At 48.9% G+C, this 13054-nt stretch overlaps 1 protein-coding gene across 3 annotated transcripts in view; it reads left to right on the plus strand.

Annotated features, from left to right (window-relative positions):
- Positions 1–13054, plus strand: part of ARHGAP4 (Rho GTPase activating protein 4) — a 256952-nt gene that overhangs the window by 139361 nt on the left and 104537 nt on the right. For all 3 annotated transcript variants that reach the window (XM_040322987.1, XM_040322988.1, XM_040322989.1), the window contains exon 3: positions 12697–12862. In XM_040322987.1, the coding sequence (XP_040178921.1) occupies positions 12697–12862 (166 nt within the window). The remainder of the gene's footprint in view (positions 1–12696; positions 12863–13054) is intronic.

A 13054-nucleotide genomic window follows, 5' to 3' on the forward strand; every position in this document is an offset into this window, starting at 1 on the left:
CGCAGGCGCAGTATAGAGCCGCACCAACGTTCGGCTTCTTTCGGCTACTCGTGACGCGATGGATGCGACCGTCGGAAGCCTCTCGGAAGACTGTCAATCAAGAAGGAACGCCCACTCCCGAAGACCCATACCCGGAAGTGGCGGAGAAGATCGCCCTCTACAACGGTAAGTACTGCTCAGGTTTTAAAACAACTAGCCGATTCCCCTAGACACAACGAGCATCAATCTAAGGGAATCGAAGTTAAAAAAAACATTTATGGGAGAACTCCCGCTTTAAGCCTCGTACACACAATCCAATTTTATGGCCATGATTGTCTGGCAGACATGTTGTATCGGGTAATCTGACCGTGTGTATGCTCCGTCAGACAATTTGTTGGCTAAATTAACGACAACAAATATTGGCTGTTCATGCTCACCAACTGTCTGGCAATAAATCTGTTACGTCGGTTTATCCGATCGTGTGTACACAAATCTGTCCAACTAAGATCCAAAGTACAAACACGCATGCTCAGAACCAATGTTAACCATCAGGCAACATTAGCAGAAGTTGCCCAAACGGTGGCGGTAAAGAGCTGAAAAAACACGTGGTTTGGTGAATGTTGGCTGAAAATGTTGTGCCGTGTGTATGTAGAACAAGTTCATGGCCAACGCCCTTCGGACCAAAATGCACGGAAAAGTCAGCTGAAAGTTCAATCGCGTGCACGAGGCTTTACAGATGGCTAAAAAGATAATTGGTGTCAATTGTTACTTATCTGAGAGGCAGAAATTGCATCTACAACTTTTGGAGGGTCCCCAGGGCTTATCAGGCCTCGTACACACGATAGGTTAACCAGAGAACAACGGTCCATTTTCATCGATCAAAACCCGTCGTGTGTGGGCCCCATAGGTTATTTAACCATCGGTTAAAAAAAAGCCAACTTGCTTCAAATTTAACCGAAGGATTCTTAACCGATAGGACAAAACCGATCGTTAGTAGGCACGACCATCGGTTAAAAATCCAGGCATGCTCAGAATCAAGTCGACGCATGCTTGGAAGCATTGAACTTCATTTTTTTCAGCACGTCGTTGTGTTTTACGTCACCGCGTTCTGACACGATCCTTCAGACCGTTCTCATCGGATGGACTGATCGTGTGTGTACGAGGCTTTACAGATGCCATAGGTTCAATAGAATCTTTGGTTAGAAGGGCTGCTCTCGGAGCTGGACACTTCCAGGAGAGGATTGGGAACCTTTGCCCCGGAAATGGAGGGGGGTCTGCTCTAAAAGCTGGACACATCCAGAGGAGGACTGGAAAACTTTGACCTTAGAGGCAAGCACCACCAACTAGCCCTTTCATGGCAGAGATGGATTTTTGTGTGCCATTAAAGTGCACCATGCAAAGTTTTCCATAATTGGTGGCCATGAACAAGGGCCCGGATTCAGTAAGAATTGCGCTTTTTTTACGGAGGTGCAGGGCAGCGATTTTGCCCTGCGCCCCCGCAATTTTTTCTTTATCGTACATCACGGGACACAGAGCGGCATTCATTACTATATGGGTTATATGGAGTACCTTCAGGTGTAGACACTGGCAATCTCAAACAGGAAATGCCCCTCCCTATATAACCCCCTCCCATAGGAGGAGTACCTCAGTTTTTCCGCCAGTGTCTTAGGTGTTAGTCATGGTTTAGCTTGCCTCCACATCCTTGGGATTAGGTGAGCTAACCGGTTCTGTCCAAAAAAGCCTCAGCGCTAAAGTGGTCAGTAACCGGACCCCAAACCCTTGGGGTATAGCCCATAATGCTTTTCTTTTTAGAGAGCTGGACCCTGGGCCCAGAACTTAGAAACCTTTGGGTGCCTAATGTTTCTGTTGCCAGAGTGCTATATGGGCCCAGGACAGTGGATCCTTCATAGGAACCCAGGGCCTGAAGGTCTAGACATCCCCACCGAGATGGGGGAAGATTGGGCCTCTTGCTTGGCAAAGTCCTGCGGCATGGAGCAGGTAAGTGAGGGGAAAAACTTGCGGAACTTGGTTCTTAGCAGGTTTTTTCTGGGGGGTCACAGGGGACATGCCTAAAGTTATGCACTGCATCTGGCAAACTAGTCACATATCATAAAGATAGGATGGCTCTATATGTATTATTCCCCATAAGATGTGACCTCCCTTGTAGTGTTGGAAAAGCATTGAGTGGGGCCTGTGATATAAAAGTATATGTGTGTGTCAGAGAGCTGTGCTTACCTGCAAGCCTCCAGGCGATGCTCCATTCAGTCTTCCTCCTCACGGCCTGCAAAGCAGGCAAAACGCCGACCTCCTCATGGTTCCAGGCTGCAGGCTGCAGTTTGCTGGAGCAGAGAGGTCCCTTCCTCCCAACCCCACCCCCCCCCCTGTCGGGAGGGGCATTTCCTGTTTGAGATTGCTGGGGGGGAAGGGCGGGTCAGTGGCTTAAGGAAGGGGCGGCCCTTCCTTGTTTGTTCCATATAGCTCATTCAATACTTTGGAACTGAGGAGGAAAGACCAGAACGGCAAGCACGGGGCGCCGAGGACACACAGTGGCCAGAAAGAATATTGCAGTCTTCAGAAAGACTGTTTTCAAGCCTAGGAATAGGCTGTTTCTTTTCCATCTCATAGTTTTTCTTGCAATACTACTCAGGGGGACAGAATGTTTTTTCTTTCCTAGATTTGAAAAAAAAAAAAAAAGATTTTTTTTTGAAAAAAAAAAAAAAAAAAAAGTGTCATCTAGGGGAGAGGAAGCATTTTTTATCCCCCAAACAGGTGTTTGGGCATTTAACTATTTATAAGTCCCAGGTACCAATAAGTAGCAGGTGTACCTCGGTATTGTACCATGGCATCAAAAAACAAGGGTACAAGAGGTGGGGATTCCCCCAGAGAGTCTGAGGTCTCGGACAATGCTATGCCGCTGCTTTCCCCACAGGGAGCCTTGGGGCCATCGGGATCTGGGGCTGGAGCTGACGCGGGTCAGTCCAACCCTAAGATGGTCACGGAGGAGGTATTACTCACCTCTTTAAAAGAGATGCAGAAAAGCATGGGTAAAATGATAGCCGCAGCTATGCGGGGCAGTAAGCGGAATAGATCTCCGTCGCCCGAGCGCGGACCCTCAGAAGAGGAGGTCCTTTCCTCAGGGGAATTGGACGACCTCTTGGACAAGGACCAAGTAGGTTCAGGGATCGAAGATCCGGATACAGAGGAGTCTGGGGCAGTCTCCCTGAGGGAGAGCTGGTGGATTCAAGGATTGTCGGACTTGGTCCATAGGGCATTCAACTTGCCAGTACCAGATCTCCAGGTATCGACGGTTTCAGCTTTGGGCTCACTGAGGGCGCCTCAAAGCAATGCTGTGTTTCCGATCCATCCTCTATTAGAGGGAGTTTTGTTCCAAGATTGGAACAAGCCAGATAAGATCTTCTTACCACCTAAGAAGTTCTCTGTCCTATATCCTATGGAAGAAAAATTTTCCAAAAGATGGGCTACTCCTGCAGTGGACGCAGCCATCTCATGTGTTAACAAATCGTTAACATGCCCTGTAGAAAACATACAGGTGTTCAAGGATCCAGTTGATAAGCGCTTGGAAGCACTACTTAAGAACTCCTTCACTACTGCAGGGGCAGTAGTACAGCCAGCTGTGGCTGCGATTGGGGTCGCTCAAGCATTATCGGATCAATTTAAGCAGATGCTTAAACTTATTCCTGCCCAGCAGGCAGAAGAATTTTCGGATGTCCCTAAGGCCATATGTTTTACGGTAGACGCAATCAAGGATTCTATCCAGCAAGCGTCACGTTTATCGTTATCCCTTATCCATATGAGAAGACTCTTATGGTTAAAAAGCTGGGAGGCTGAGCCCCCATGCAAGAAGCTCCTGGTAGGGTTCCCCTTCCATGGAGGACGACTCTTCGGAGAAGACCTAGATAAATACATTCAGACCATTTCAAACGGCAAGAGTACTCTCTTGCCAACTAAGAAGAAGGTTCAGGGGCCTGCGTTTAAACGACAGTATTCCCCTGGGCAGGGGCCCTCTAATGCCAAGCAGTATCGACGGCCTCCTGCAAAAGCAAACTTCGGCTTCAACAGCAAATCACAAGGACAGGCTGTTAGAGGCAAAAGGCAGTGGTTTCGCAAACCAGCAAAACCAGCCCCCAAGCCAACCTTATGAAGGGGCGCCCCCACCCACGAAGGTGGGGGGAAGGCTGCGACTCTTTTCAGAGATTTGGGAAGCCAGCATTCCCGACGAGTGGGTACGGTCTTCCGTGGCCACAGGCTACAAATTAGATTTCCTAAGGTTTCCTCCTCCTCATTTCCAGGAGTCGAGGATTCCAAACGATCCGCCTCGGATTCCGGCCAGTCCTGGAACAGGGGCTGGGTTTCTACTCCAACCTATTCATCATCCCCAATGGAGATGTCAGGCCAATTTTGGACCTAAAGATGGTAAATGCATATCTAAAGATCCGCTCATTTCGGATGGAATCCGTGCGGTCAGCAGCTGCCACACTCCAGAAGGACGACTTCATGGCGTCCATAGACATAAAGGATGCCTACCTTCATGTTCCAATTTATCAGCCACATCAAAGATATCTACGCTTCATGGTGGCTTCGCGTCACTTCCAATTCGTGGCGCTTCCCTTCGGGTTGGCTACGGCCCCCCGGGTGTTCACGAAGGTCCTAGCTCCGATCCTAGCCAAGCTAAGGATCCAAGGGGTCACGATCCTAGCATACCTGGACGACCTCCTAGTCATAGACCACTCGTCTCCCGGCTTGGAGCGAGCAGTGGCCCTCACGGTCCAATACCTCGAGAGGTTCGGCTGGGTCCTAAATCGAGAAAAGTCAGCTTTCCAGCCCACAAGGCAGTTGGAATATCTCGGCATGAGATTAGACACAGAACAACAAGGAGTGTTCCTACCTCTGAGGAAGGTAAAAGCCATCAAGGAATTAATCCTACTGGTTCTAAGCAAGAAAGAACCGACTATTCGCCTATGTATGAGGTTACTAGGCAAGATGGTGGCCACGTTCGAGGCGGTACCATACGCCCAGAGCCACACTCGCATCCTACAGGCAGCCATCCTGTCAGCATGGAGCAGAAGGCCACAGGCCTTGGATATCCCGTTGCCGCTCTTATCAAGAGTCCGACAAAGTCTGTGTTGGTGGTTAGACCCTCAGAATCTACTGAAGGGGAAGTCTTTCAGCCCAGTGGCTTGGAAGATAGTGACCACAGACGCCAGCCTGACGGGCTGGGGAGCAATTTTGGATGGTTGCACTCGCCAAGGTACTTGGGCAAAGCCAGAGAAGCAGTTGCCCATCAACATCTTGGAGCTCAGAGCTGCTCGACTAGCCCTCAGGGCTTGGACGTCAAAATTGCAGGGGTTCCCGGTGAGAATTCAATCAGACAATGCCACGGCCGTGGCATACATAAATCACCAAGGGGGAACCAGGAGTCAAGCCGCTCAGAGAGAGGTGAGCTTGATTCTCCTATGGGCAGAGGCGCATGTGCCCTGCATATCGGCAATATTCATTCCAGGAGTGGACAACTTTCAGGCGGACTTCTTAAGCCGCCAGACTCTATGGCCGGGGGAATGGTCTCTGCATCCACAAGTCTTTCAAGCACTCTGCCAAAGATGGGGAGTGCCGGACGTGGATATCATGGCATCGAGACTCAACAAGAAACTAGACAGGTTCATATCCCGCTCAAGGGATCCGATGGCCTGCGAAACCGATGCGTTGGTTTGCCCTTGGCATCAGTTCAAACTTCTTTATGCGTTTCCCCCGCTCCAGTTACTACCCCGCCTGCTGCGCAGGATCCGGGTGGAACACATACCAGTCATCCTGGTAGCTCCAGCATGGCCCAGAAGGGCATGGTACTCACTCATCCTAAAGATGGTAGTGGGAGACCCTTGGACTCTTCCTCTACGGCCAGACCTGCTATCGCAAGGTCCGATCCTCCACCCTGCCTTACGGCATCTAAATTTGACGGCCTGGAAGCTGAATCCCTGATTCTCAGGGGTAGAGGTCTGTCTCAGAAAGTAGTCTCTACCCTAATCAGAGCCAGGAAACCGGTCTCTAGGGTGATTTATTACAGGGTCTGGAAGGCCTATATAGGCTGGTGTGAGTCCAAGCGATGGCTTTTCTCGCAAATTTACCATCGATAGAGTATTAAGTTTTCTCCAGCTAGGAGTGGATAAAGGATTGGCATTAAGCACAATCAAAGGACAGATTTCTGCTCTGTCAGTGTGGTTTCAGCGGCCGCTGGCCACCCACTCGCTGGTTAAGACCTTCCTTCAAGGGGTCTTGCGTATTAGACTTCCAGTTAAATCCCCGCTTTGTCCGTGGGATTTAAATCTTGTTCTGTCAAGTTTACAGAAACAACCGTTTGAGCCGTTGGCTGAAATTCCTTTGGTTCTACTGACAAGGAAGTTAGTATTTTTGGTTGCCATAGTTTCCGCAAGAAGAGTTTCGGAGCTAGCGGCCTTATCCTGTAAGGAACCATATCTTGTTTTTCATAAGGACAGGGTCGTTCTCCGCCCTCATCCTTCCTTCCTACCGAAGGTCATATCCAGTTTTCATTTGAACCAGGATTTGGTATTACCATCCTTCTTCCCTAAACCTACTTCCAGAAAGGAAGGGTTGCTGCATACCTTGGATATTGTCAGGGCCATGAAGGCCTATCTTAAAGCTACAAAGAAGATCCGGAAAACAGATGTGCTGTTCATTCTACCGGAGGGGCCCAAGAAGGGGCAGGCAGCTGCAAAGTCCACCATTTCTAGGTGGATTAAGCAATTAATCACTCAGGCCTACGGCTTGAAAGGGTTGCCTCCTCCAGTATCATTAAAGGCTCATTCTACTAGAGCCATGGGCGCCTCCTGGGCAGCACACCACCAGATCTCTATGGCTCAAGTTTGCAAGGCGGCAACCCGGTCTTCTGTCCACACGTTTACAAAATTCTACAAGTTGGACGTAAGAAGGAATACTGATACTGCCTTCGGGCAGGCAGTGCTGCAGGCTGCAGTTTGAGACCCTCGGATTCCGGGGGCTCCTCTTTTTTGAGTTAAATTTAAAATTTAAAATTATTTTTCTCAACTAAGTTGGATTTATTATGATTTGAGTATATCTCTAAATTAAATCCTTTTGTCTTGGAGATGTTCTCCCTCCCCTCATTGTAAGCATTGCTTTGGGACATCCCATATAGTAATGAATGCCGCTCTGTGTCCCGTGATGTACGATAAAGAAAAAGAGATTTTTAATACAGCTTACCTGTAAAATCTTTTTCTTGGAGTACATCACGGGACACAGAGCTCCCACCCCTCTTTTTTGAGGACCATTTTGGGAGGCATACTGCTTGCTACAAAACTGAGGTACTCCTCCTATGGGAGGGGGTTATATAGGGAGGGGCATTTCCTGTTTGAGATTGCCAGTGTCTACACCTGAAGGTACTCCATATAACCCATATAGTAATGAATGCCGCTCTGTGTCCCGTGATGTACTCCAAGAAAAAGATTTTACAGGTAAGCTGTATTAAAAATCTCTTTTTTGCGCTGCCCTCGATTCACGGAGCAGAAGCTTCGTAAATTGCGCGGGCGCGCCGGCAAAATGCCCGGCGCAAGAGCGCGCAATTTAAATGATCCCGTAGGGGGCGGGAATCATTTAAATTAGGCGCGTTCCCGACGTGCATTGCGGCAAATGACGTCGCAAGGACGTCATTTGCTTCAAAGTGAACGTGAATGGCGTCCAGCGCCATTCACGATTCACTTACGCAAACTACGTAAAATTCAAATTTCGCGACGCGGGAACGACGGGTATACGTAACATGGGCTGCCCCTGCTAATAGCAGGGGCAGCCTTGCGCGAAAACCGCCGTACGTAAACGGCGTAAATTGTGTACGCAGGGCTCGCGCAAGGTTGCGAATCGGTGTTAGTATGCAATTTGCATACTATACGCTGAGCACAACGGGAACGCCACCTAGCGGCCATCGCAAGAATACAGCCTAAGATATGCGGGCATAAGAGCCTTATGCCGCGCAGATCTTAGGCTGCAGTCGGCGTAACAAGGTTCCTGAATCAGGAGCACTCGTTACGCCGGGGCAAGTAATCATTGGGGTTGGGTAACCTATGGTTACACAGGCGCAATTGCTTCTTGAATCCAGGCCAAAGGGCATAGGCCAAAGGGAATAGTTTACTGTTGCACATTGTTACATCTTCTAGCAAAAGCTTCCATGGCAGCTCACAGCATTTAGTCCATATGACATCTCAGAGCCACAAAGGAACCCAGCTCAGGCTTCCCTGGACACAATCCCGTTTATTTATAAATGTTGTCATAGCGAGAGCATTATAGTGCATCCTTTTGTGCCAGCGTCCATCTTGCTACTCTGACTATTGCTGTTCTAAATGTGTTACATTTAAATTTGGAAGATGAGAAATGGGGCTAGTAGGATTGGGAGCAGCAGTTGTGTCAATTTAAAAAAAGCAATGACCAACTGGGACACAGACGGCAATAAAAAACCTGACGGGGATCCCTCATCACCCTATAAAAATGGCTTTAGATGAACTTTAACCCTTCACCTCCCCCCACACACACTGATAAACCCTAAAATACCCTTAAATATGAAGTGTCTAAAACCCAATTAATAAAATCTCCTATAAGCTTTAACGTGTTTGTGCAATGTTTAACCACTTCCATACCGGGCCTATTTTGGCACTTCTCTCCTACATGCATAAATCATATTTTTTTTGTTAGAAAATTACTCAGAACCCCCAAACACTATATATGTTTTTTTAGCAGACACCCTAGGGAATAAAATGCCGGCCATTGCAACTTTTTATCTCGCACAGTATTTGCGCAATAATTTTTCAAACGCCTTTTTTTGGGGGGAAAAATGGTTTTGTGAATTAAAAAATAACAAAACAGTAAAGTTAGCCCAATTTTTTTGTATAATGTGAAAGATGAAGTTACGCCGAGTAAAGAGATACCTAACATGTCATGCTTTAAAATTGCGCACACTCATGGAATGGCGCCAAACGTCAGTACTTCAAAATCTCCATAGGCGTCGCTTATTTTTTTTTTACAAGTTACAAATTTAGAGTTACAGAGTAGGTCTAGTGCTCGTCTTTTTCCGTCGTTTACGTCGTTTTTGTAAGTCGTTCGCGAATACGACTTTACGTCAATGACGCTCACTTCAGTCGTCATTGACGTTTTCCGTTGTGAGCTGGAGCATGCGCACTGGGCTATTTTTATGCCCGGCGCATGCGCAGTTCGATCGTCGTGGGGGCGCGCTTAAAGGGGTGGTTCACCCTAAAAACTGCTTTTTTTTTATTACACTGCCCCCCCACATTACAATCCGATTAAGGCTATTATTATTTTTTTGAAGGTGTACATACCTTTTTACAGCATATTCACCCGTGCATCCGTGTTGCGAGTCCCGCGGGAGTGGGCGTTCCTAACATGTCTGTGATTGACGTTTTGCCCAAAAACGAGCTCCCCCCCGTCGCGTAAGCCGCATCACGGTTGGCGAAAGGAGCCGAACGGCGAGTCGGCGCTATACTGCGCATGCGCATCGCCGTTCGGCTCCTTTCGCCAATCGTGACGCGGCTTACGCGACGGGGGGGAGCTCGTTTTTGGGCAAAACGTCAATCACAGACATGTTAGGAATGCCCACTCCTGCGGGACTCGCAACCCGGATGCACGGGTGAATATGCTGTACAAAGGCATGTACAGCTTCAAAAAAATAATAATGGCCTTAATCGGATTGCAATGTGGGGGGGCGGTGTAATAAAAAAAAGAAGTTTTTAGGGTGAACCACCCCTTTAATTTAAATACAATCCGCCCCCTTTGAATTACACGGGCTTACGCCGAGCCATTTACACTACGCCGCCGCAAATTACGGAGCAAGTGCTTGGAGAATACGGCACTTGCTCCAGTAATTTGCAGCGGCGCAGTGTAAATGGCTTACGCTACGCCGCCGCAGATTCTAGCAGAATCTGGCCCTTAAAGTGAATTGCACTTTCAAAACTGATTTAACGCAAGAGCTATTTCACCCCATGTATGTCCACTAGATTGGTTCTGATGGTCGTAGGAAATACATATTTATTTATAGTGATTGCCAGCTCCATCAAATGGGCATATATTGTCATTTTCACAAACCACTTTAATTTATTGTGAATCAATAACATTTGACCTGGAAGGAAAGGGCCTAACAACATTCAAATTGTCTTCCTTTTTGCACAGAATGTCTGCACATGCAGTTTCAAGGGTCGACTAAAGCCGGCCATAGACAATGATATTTTCTCTCCTGAAACCACGGAATCCCTCCTGTGGAGCTCTTGTGTTCTCCTGGTGAGGGGTTAAGCCGTCCTGGCTGATTATTGCTAGTGGCTATAGCTTGTTCCCAAGTCCTACAACAATCAAATTGGGTATAATCGGCCTGCCAGTAGATGGTTCGTATCTCGGCCAATCCCTGCTGAACTGGTCTCGATTCAAACCATCTATGGCTAGCTTTACTTTTCCAATAATAATAAAAAAAAACAACCCTTATTATTTGTCAGGTAACAGCACATTGTTCCTGTCTCCCAATTGTTTTCCTCCATTGTCAACCTGTCACATGCTCTCCCAATGGAGACGCAATGCACAGACATGTCACACTGGGCTCAATTCACTAAAGAATATCTCACAAAATAATTGAATCACCTGACATATTTTTTGCACTTATCTCATGAGATGCTGACAATGTCAGTTCACTATCACCTCATGAGTTATTTACCTCACAAACCAAAAACATGAGGTAAATAACTCCTAAAACAGCATTAAAGTCAATTTACTAAAGGAATAAATAAGTAGTGGTCCAGGCATGAGGTATTTAACCGCTTGCCAACCAGCCGCCTTCATTATACTGCGGTAGGTCGACACGGCTGCGCGAATCACCGTAGGTGTACGTCGGCTGCTTTAAGAGCGATAGCAGGCCAGCGCGCCCACGGCACAATGCCGGGGGCCAAGGCATGTGGCAGGAGGGTACAGTACAGTGGGATCTGGACAGCTGGGCATTGATGCTGTGGCATTAGTAGTGTCAGGGGCACATGGTGATGGGGCATCGGGGGGGGGGGGCTGTGTGTCAGGAGGGCATCAGGGGGGGGGCTGTGTGTCAGGAGGGCATCGGGGGGGGGGGGGGGTTGTGTGTCAGGAGGGCATCGGGGGGGCTGTGTGTCAGGAGGGCATCGGGGGGGGGGGTTGTGTGTCAGGAGGGCATCGGGGGGGCTGTGTGTCAGGAGGGCATCAGGGGGGATGTGTGTCAGGGGGGGCCTGTGTGTCAGGAGGGCATCAGGGGTGGCTGTGTGTCAGGAGGGCATCAGGGGTGGCTGTGTGTCAGGAGGGCATCAGGGGTGGCTGTGTGTCAGGAGGGCATCAGGGGGGGCTGTGTGTCAGGAGGGCATCAGGGGGGGCTGTGTGTCAGGAGGGCATCAGGGGGGCTGTGTGTCGGGGGGGGCTGTGTGTCAGGAGGGCATCAGGGGTGGCTGTGTGTCAGGAGGGCATCAGGGGTGGCTGTGTGTCAGGAGGGCATCGTGGGGGCTGTGTGTCAGGAGGGCATCGTGGGGGCTGTGTGTCAGGAGGGCATCGTGGGGGCTGTGTGTCAGGAGGGCATCAGGGGGGCTGTGTGTCAGGGGGGGCCTATGTGTCAGGAGGGCATCAGGGGTGGCTGTGTGTCAGGAGGGCATCAGAGGGGGCTGTGTGTCAGGGGGGGCCTATGTGTCAGGAGGGCATCAGGGGTGGCTGTGCGTCAGGAGGGCATCAGAGGGGGCTGTGTGTCAGGAGGACATCAGAGGGGGCTGTGTGTCAGGGGGGGCCTATGTGTCAGGAGGGCATCAGGGGTGGCTGTGCGTCAGGAGGGCATCAGAGGGGGCTGTGTGTCAGGAGGACATCAGAGGGGGCTGTGTGTCAGGAGGTCATCAGGGCGGGCTGTGTGTCAGGAGGTCATCAGGGCGGGCTGTGTGTCAGGAGGGCATCAGGAGGGACTGTGTGTCAGGAGGGCATCAGGGGTGCTGTGTGTCAGGGGTACTGTGTGTCAGGAGGGCTGGGGCATTAGGAGGGGATTAGTGGGGATGACCGTGGAAGATAAAGAGCTTGTGCGTGCTCGGAGAAGAGCCCGAACTGCCCAAGCTATTTCTGAGACTTGCCCCACCACTGCACGTATGTAAGGGGCAGGGCTTCCTCTGCAGTTTAGGATTTGGTGCCCATGCGCTACACATGCACAGAGTGTAAGAGAAGACTGGGGCGGCAACACTAGGACGTGTTTGCGTGCTACATGTCAGTGATCGTCAGGTTGCTCGGGATCGATGGGTTGCCGACCCCCATCCTAAACGGTGCCTGTTTAGAAGATATTTACACTACCAATAAATAAGGCTTGGTCAGGTATGGTATATGCATAGTTACATTGCTCCAAGCTGGCCAATGTAACTATATATATATATATATATATATATATATAAATCATCCATATCTGGAATTCTTTGTCCATATGTATGTAAACCCCAACTATGAACTGCATTTCTGGCAGACAACGGGTATTTTTCTGGACTTGCAGGGTCTTTAAAAGGATAAAATTGGTGGAAACGTCTATATACAGCAGAGATGTATTGGATTTGTGTTTTTTTTTTTTTGCTTTGTACCTTGACATACTTTCCATGTACACTAACCCTAAGCCTTGTCTCTTCATGCCAACTATTGCCTCCTTAGGAAGGAACAACAGCATCTTTTGTCCCCTGTGAATTGCTTGTATATGATTCTAAACCACACGCGTCAGGAGAGTCGGGACTATGCAGCACTCAATGATGTTTACACCACACACCTCATCCCCCGGCTGGCACATATCGGAGAGGACCTAACCCGTCTCACCAAAAAGGTTAGGACTTGTATGGTATCTTCAGGGGACAATTTCTATTTTCTCTTCTGTATTGGAGGTGGTTTCAGATTCCTGTTGTAGGTTTCTCACTTTCTGTTATCTCATAATTACAAACTATCCCTGTTTTAGAGAAACTGGTTTGACCTTTAGACCTAGATAGGACTTGAAGGGCCAGTATGAAGAACAGTAAAT

This window comes from Rana temporaria, chromosome 9 (genome assembly GCF_905171775.1).
Source record: "Rana temporaria chromosome 9, aRanTem1.1, whole genome shotgun sequence".
Classification (NCBI taxonomy): Eukaryota; Metazoa; Chordata; class Amphibia; order Anura; family Ranidae; genus Rana; species Rana temporaria.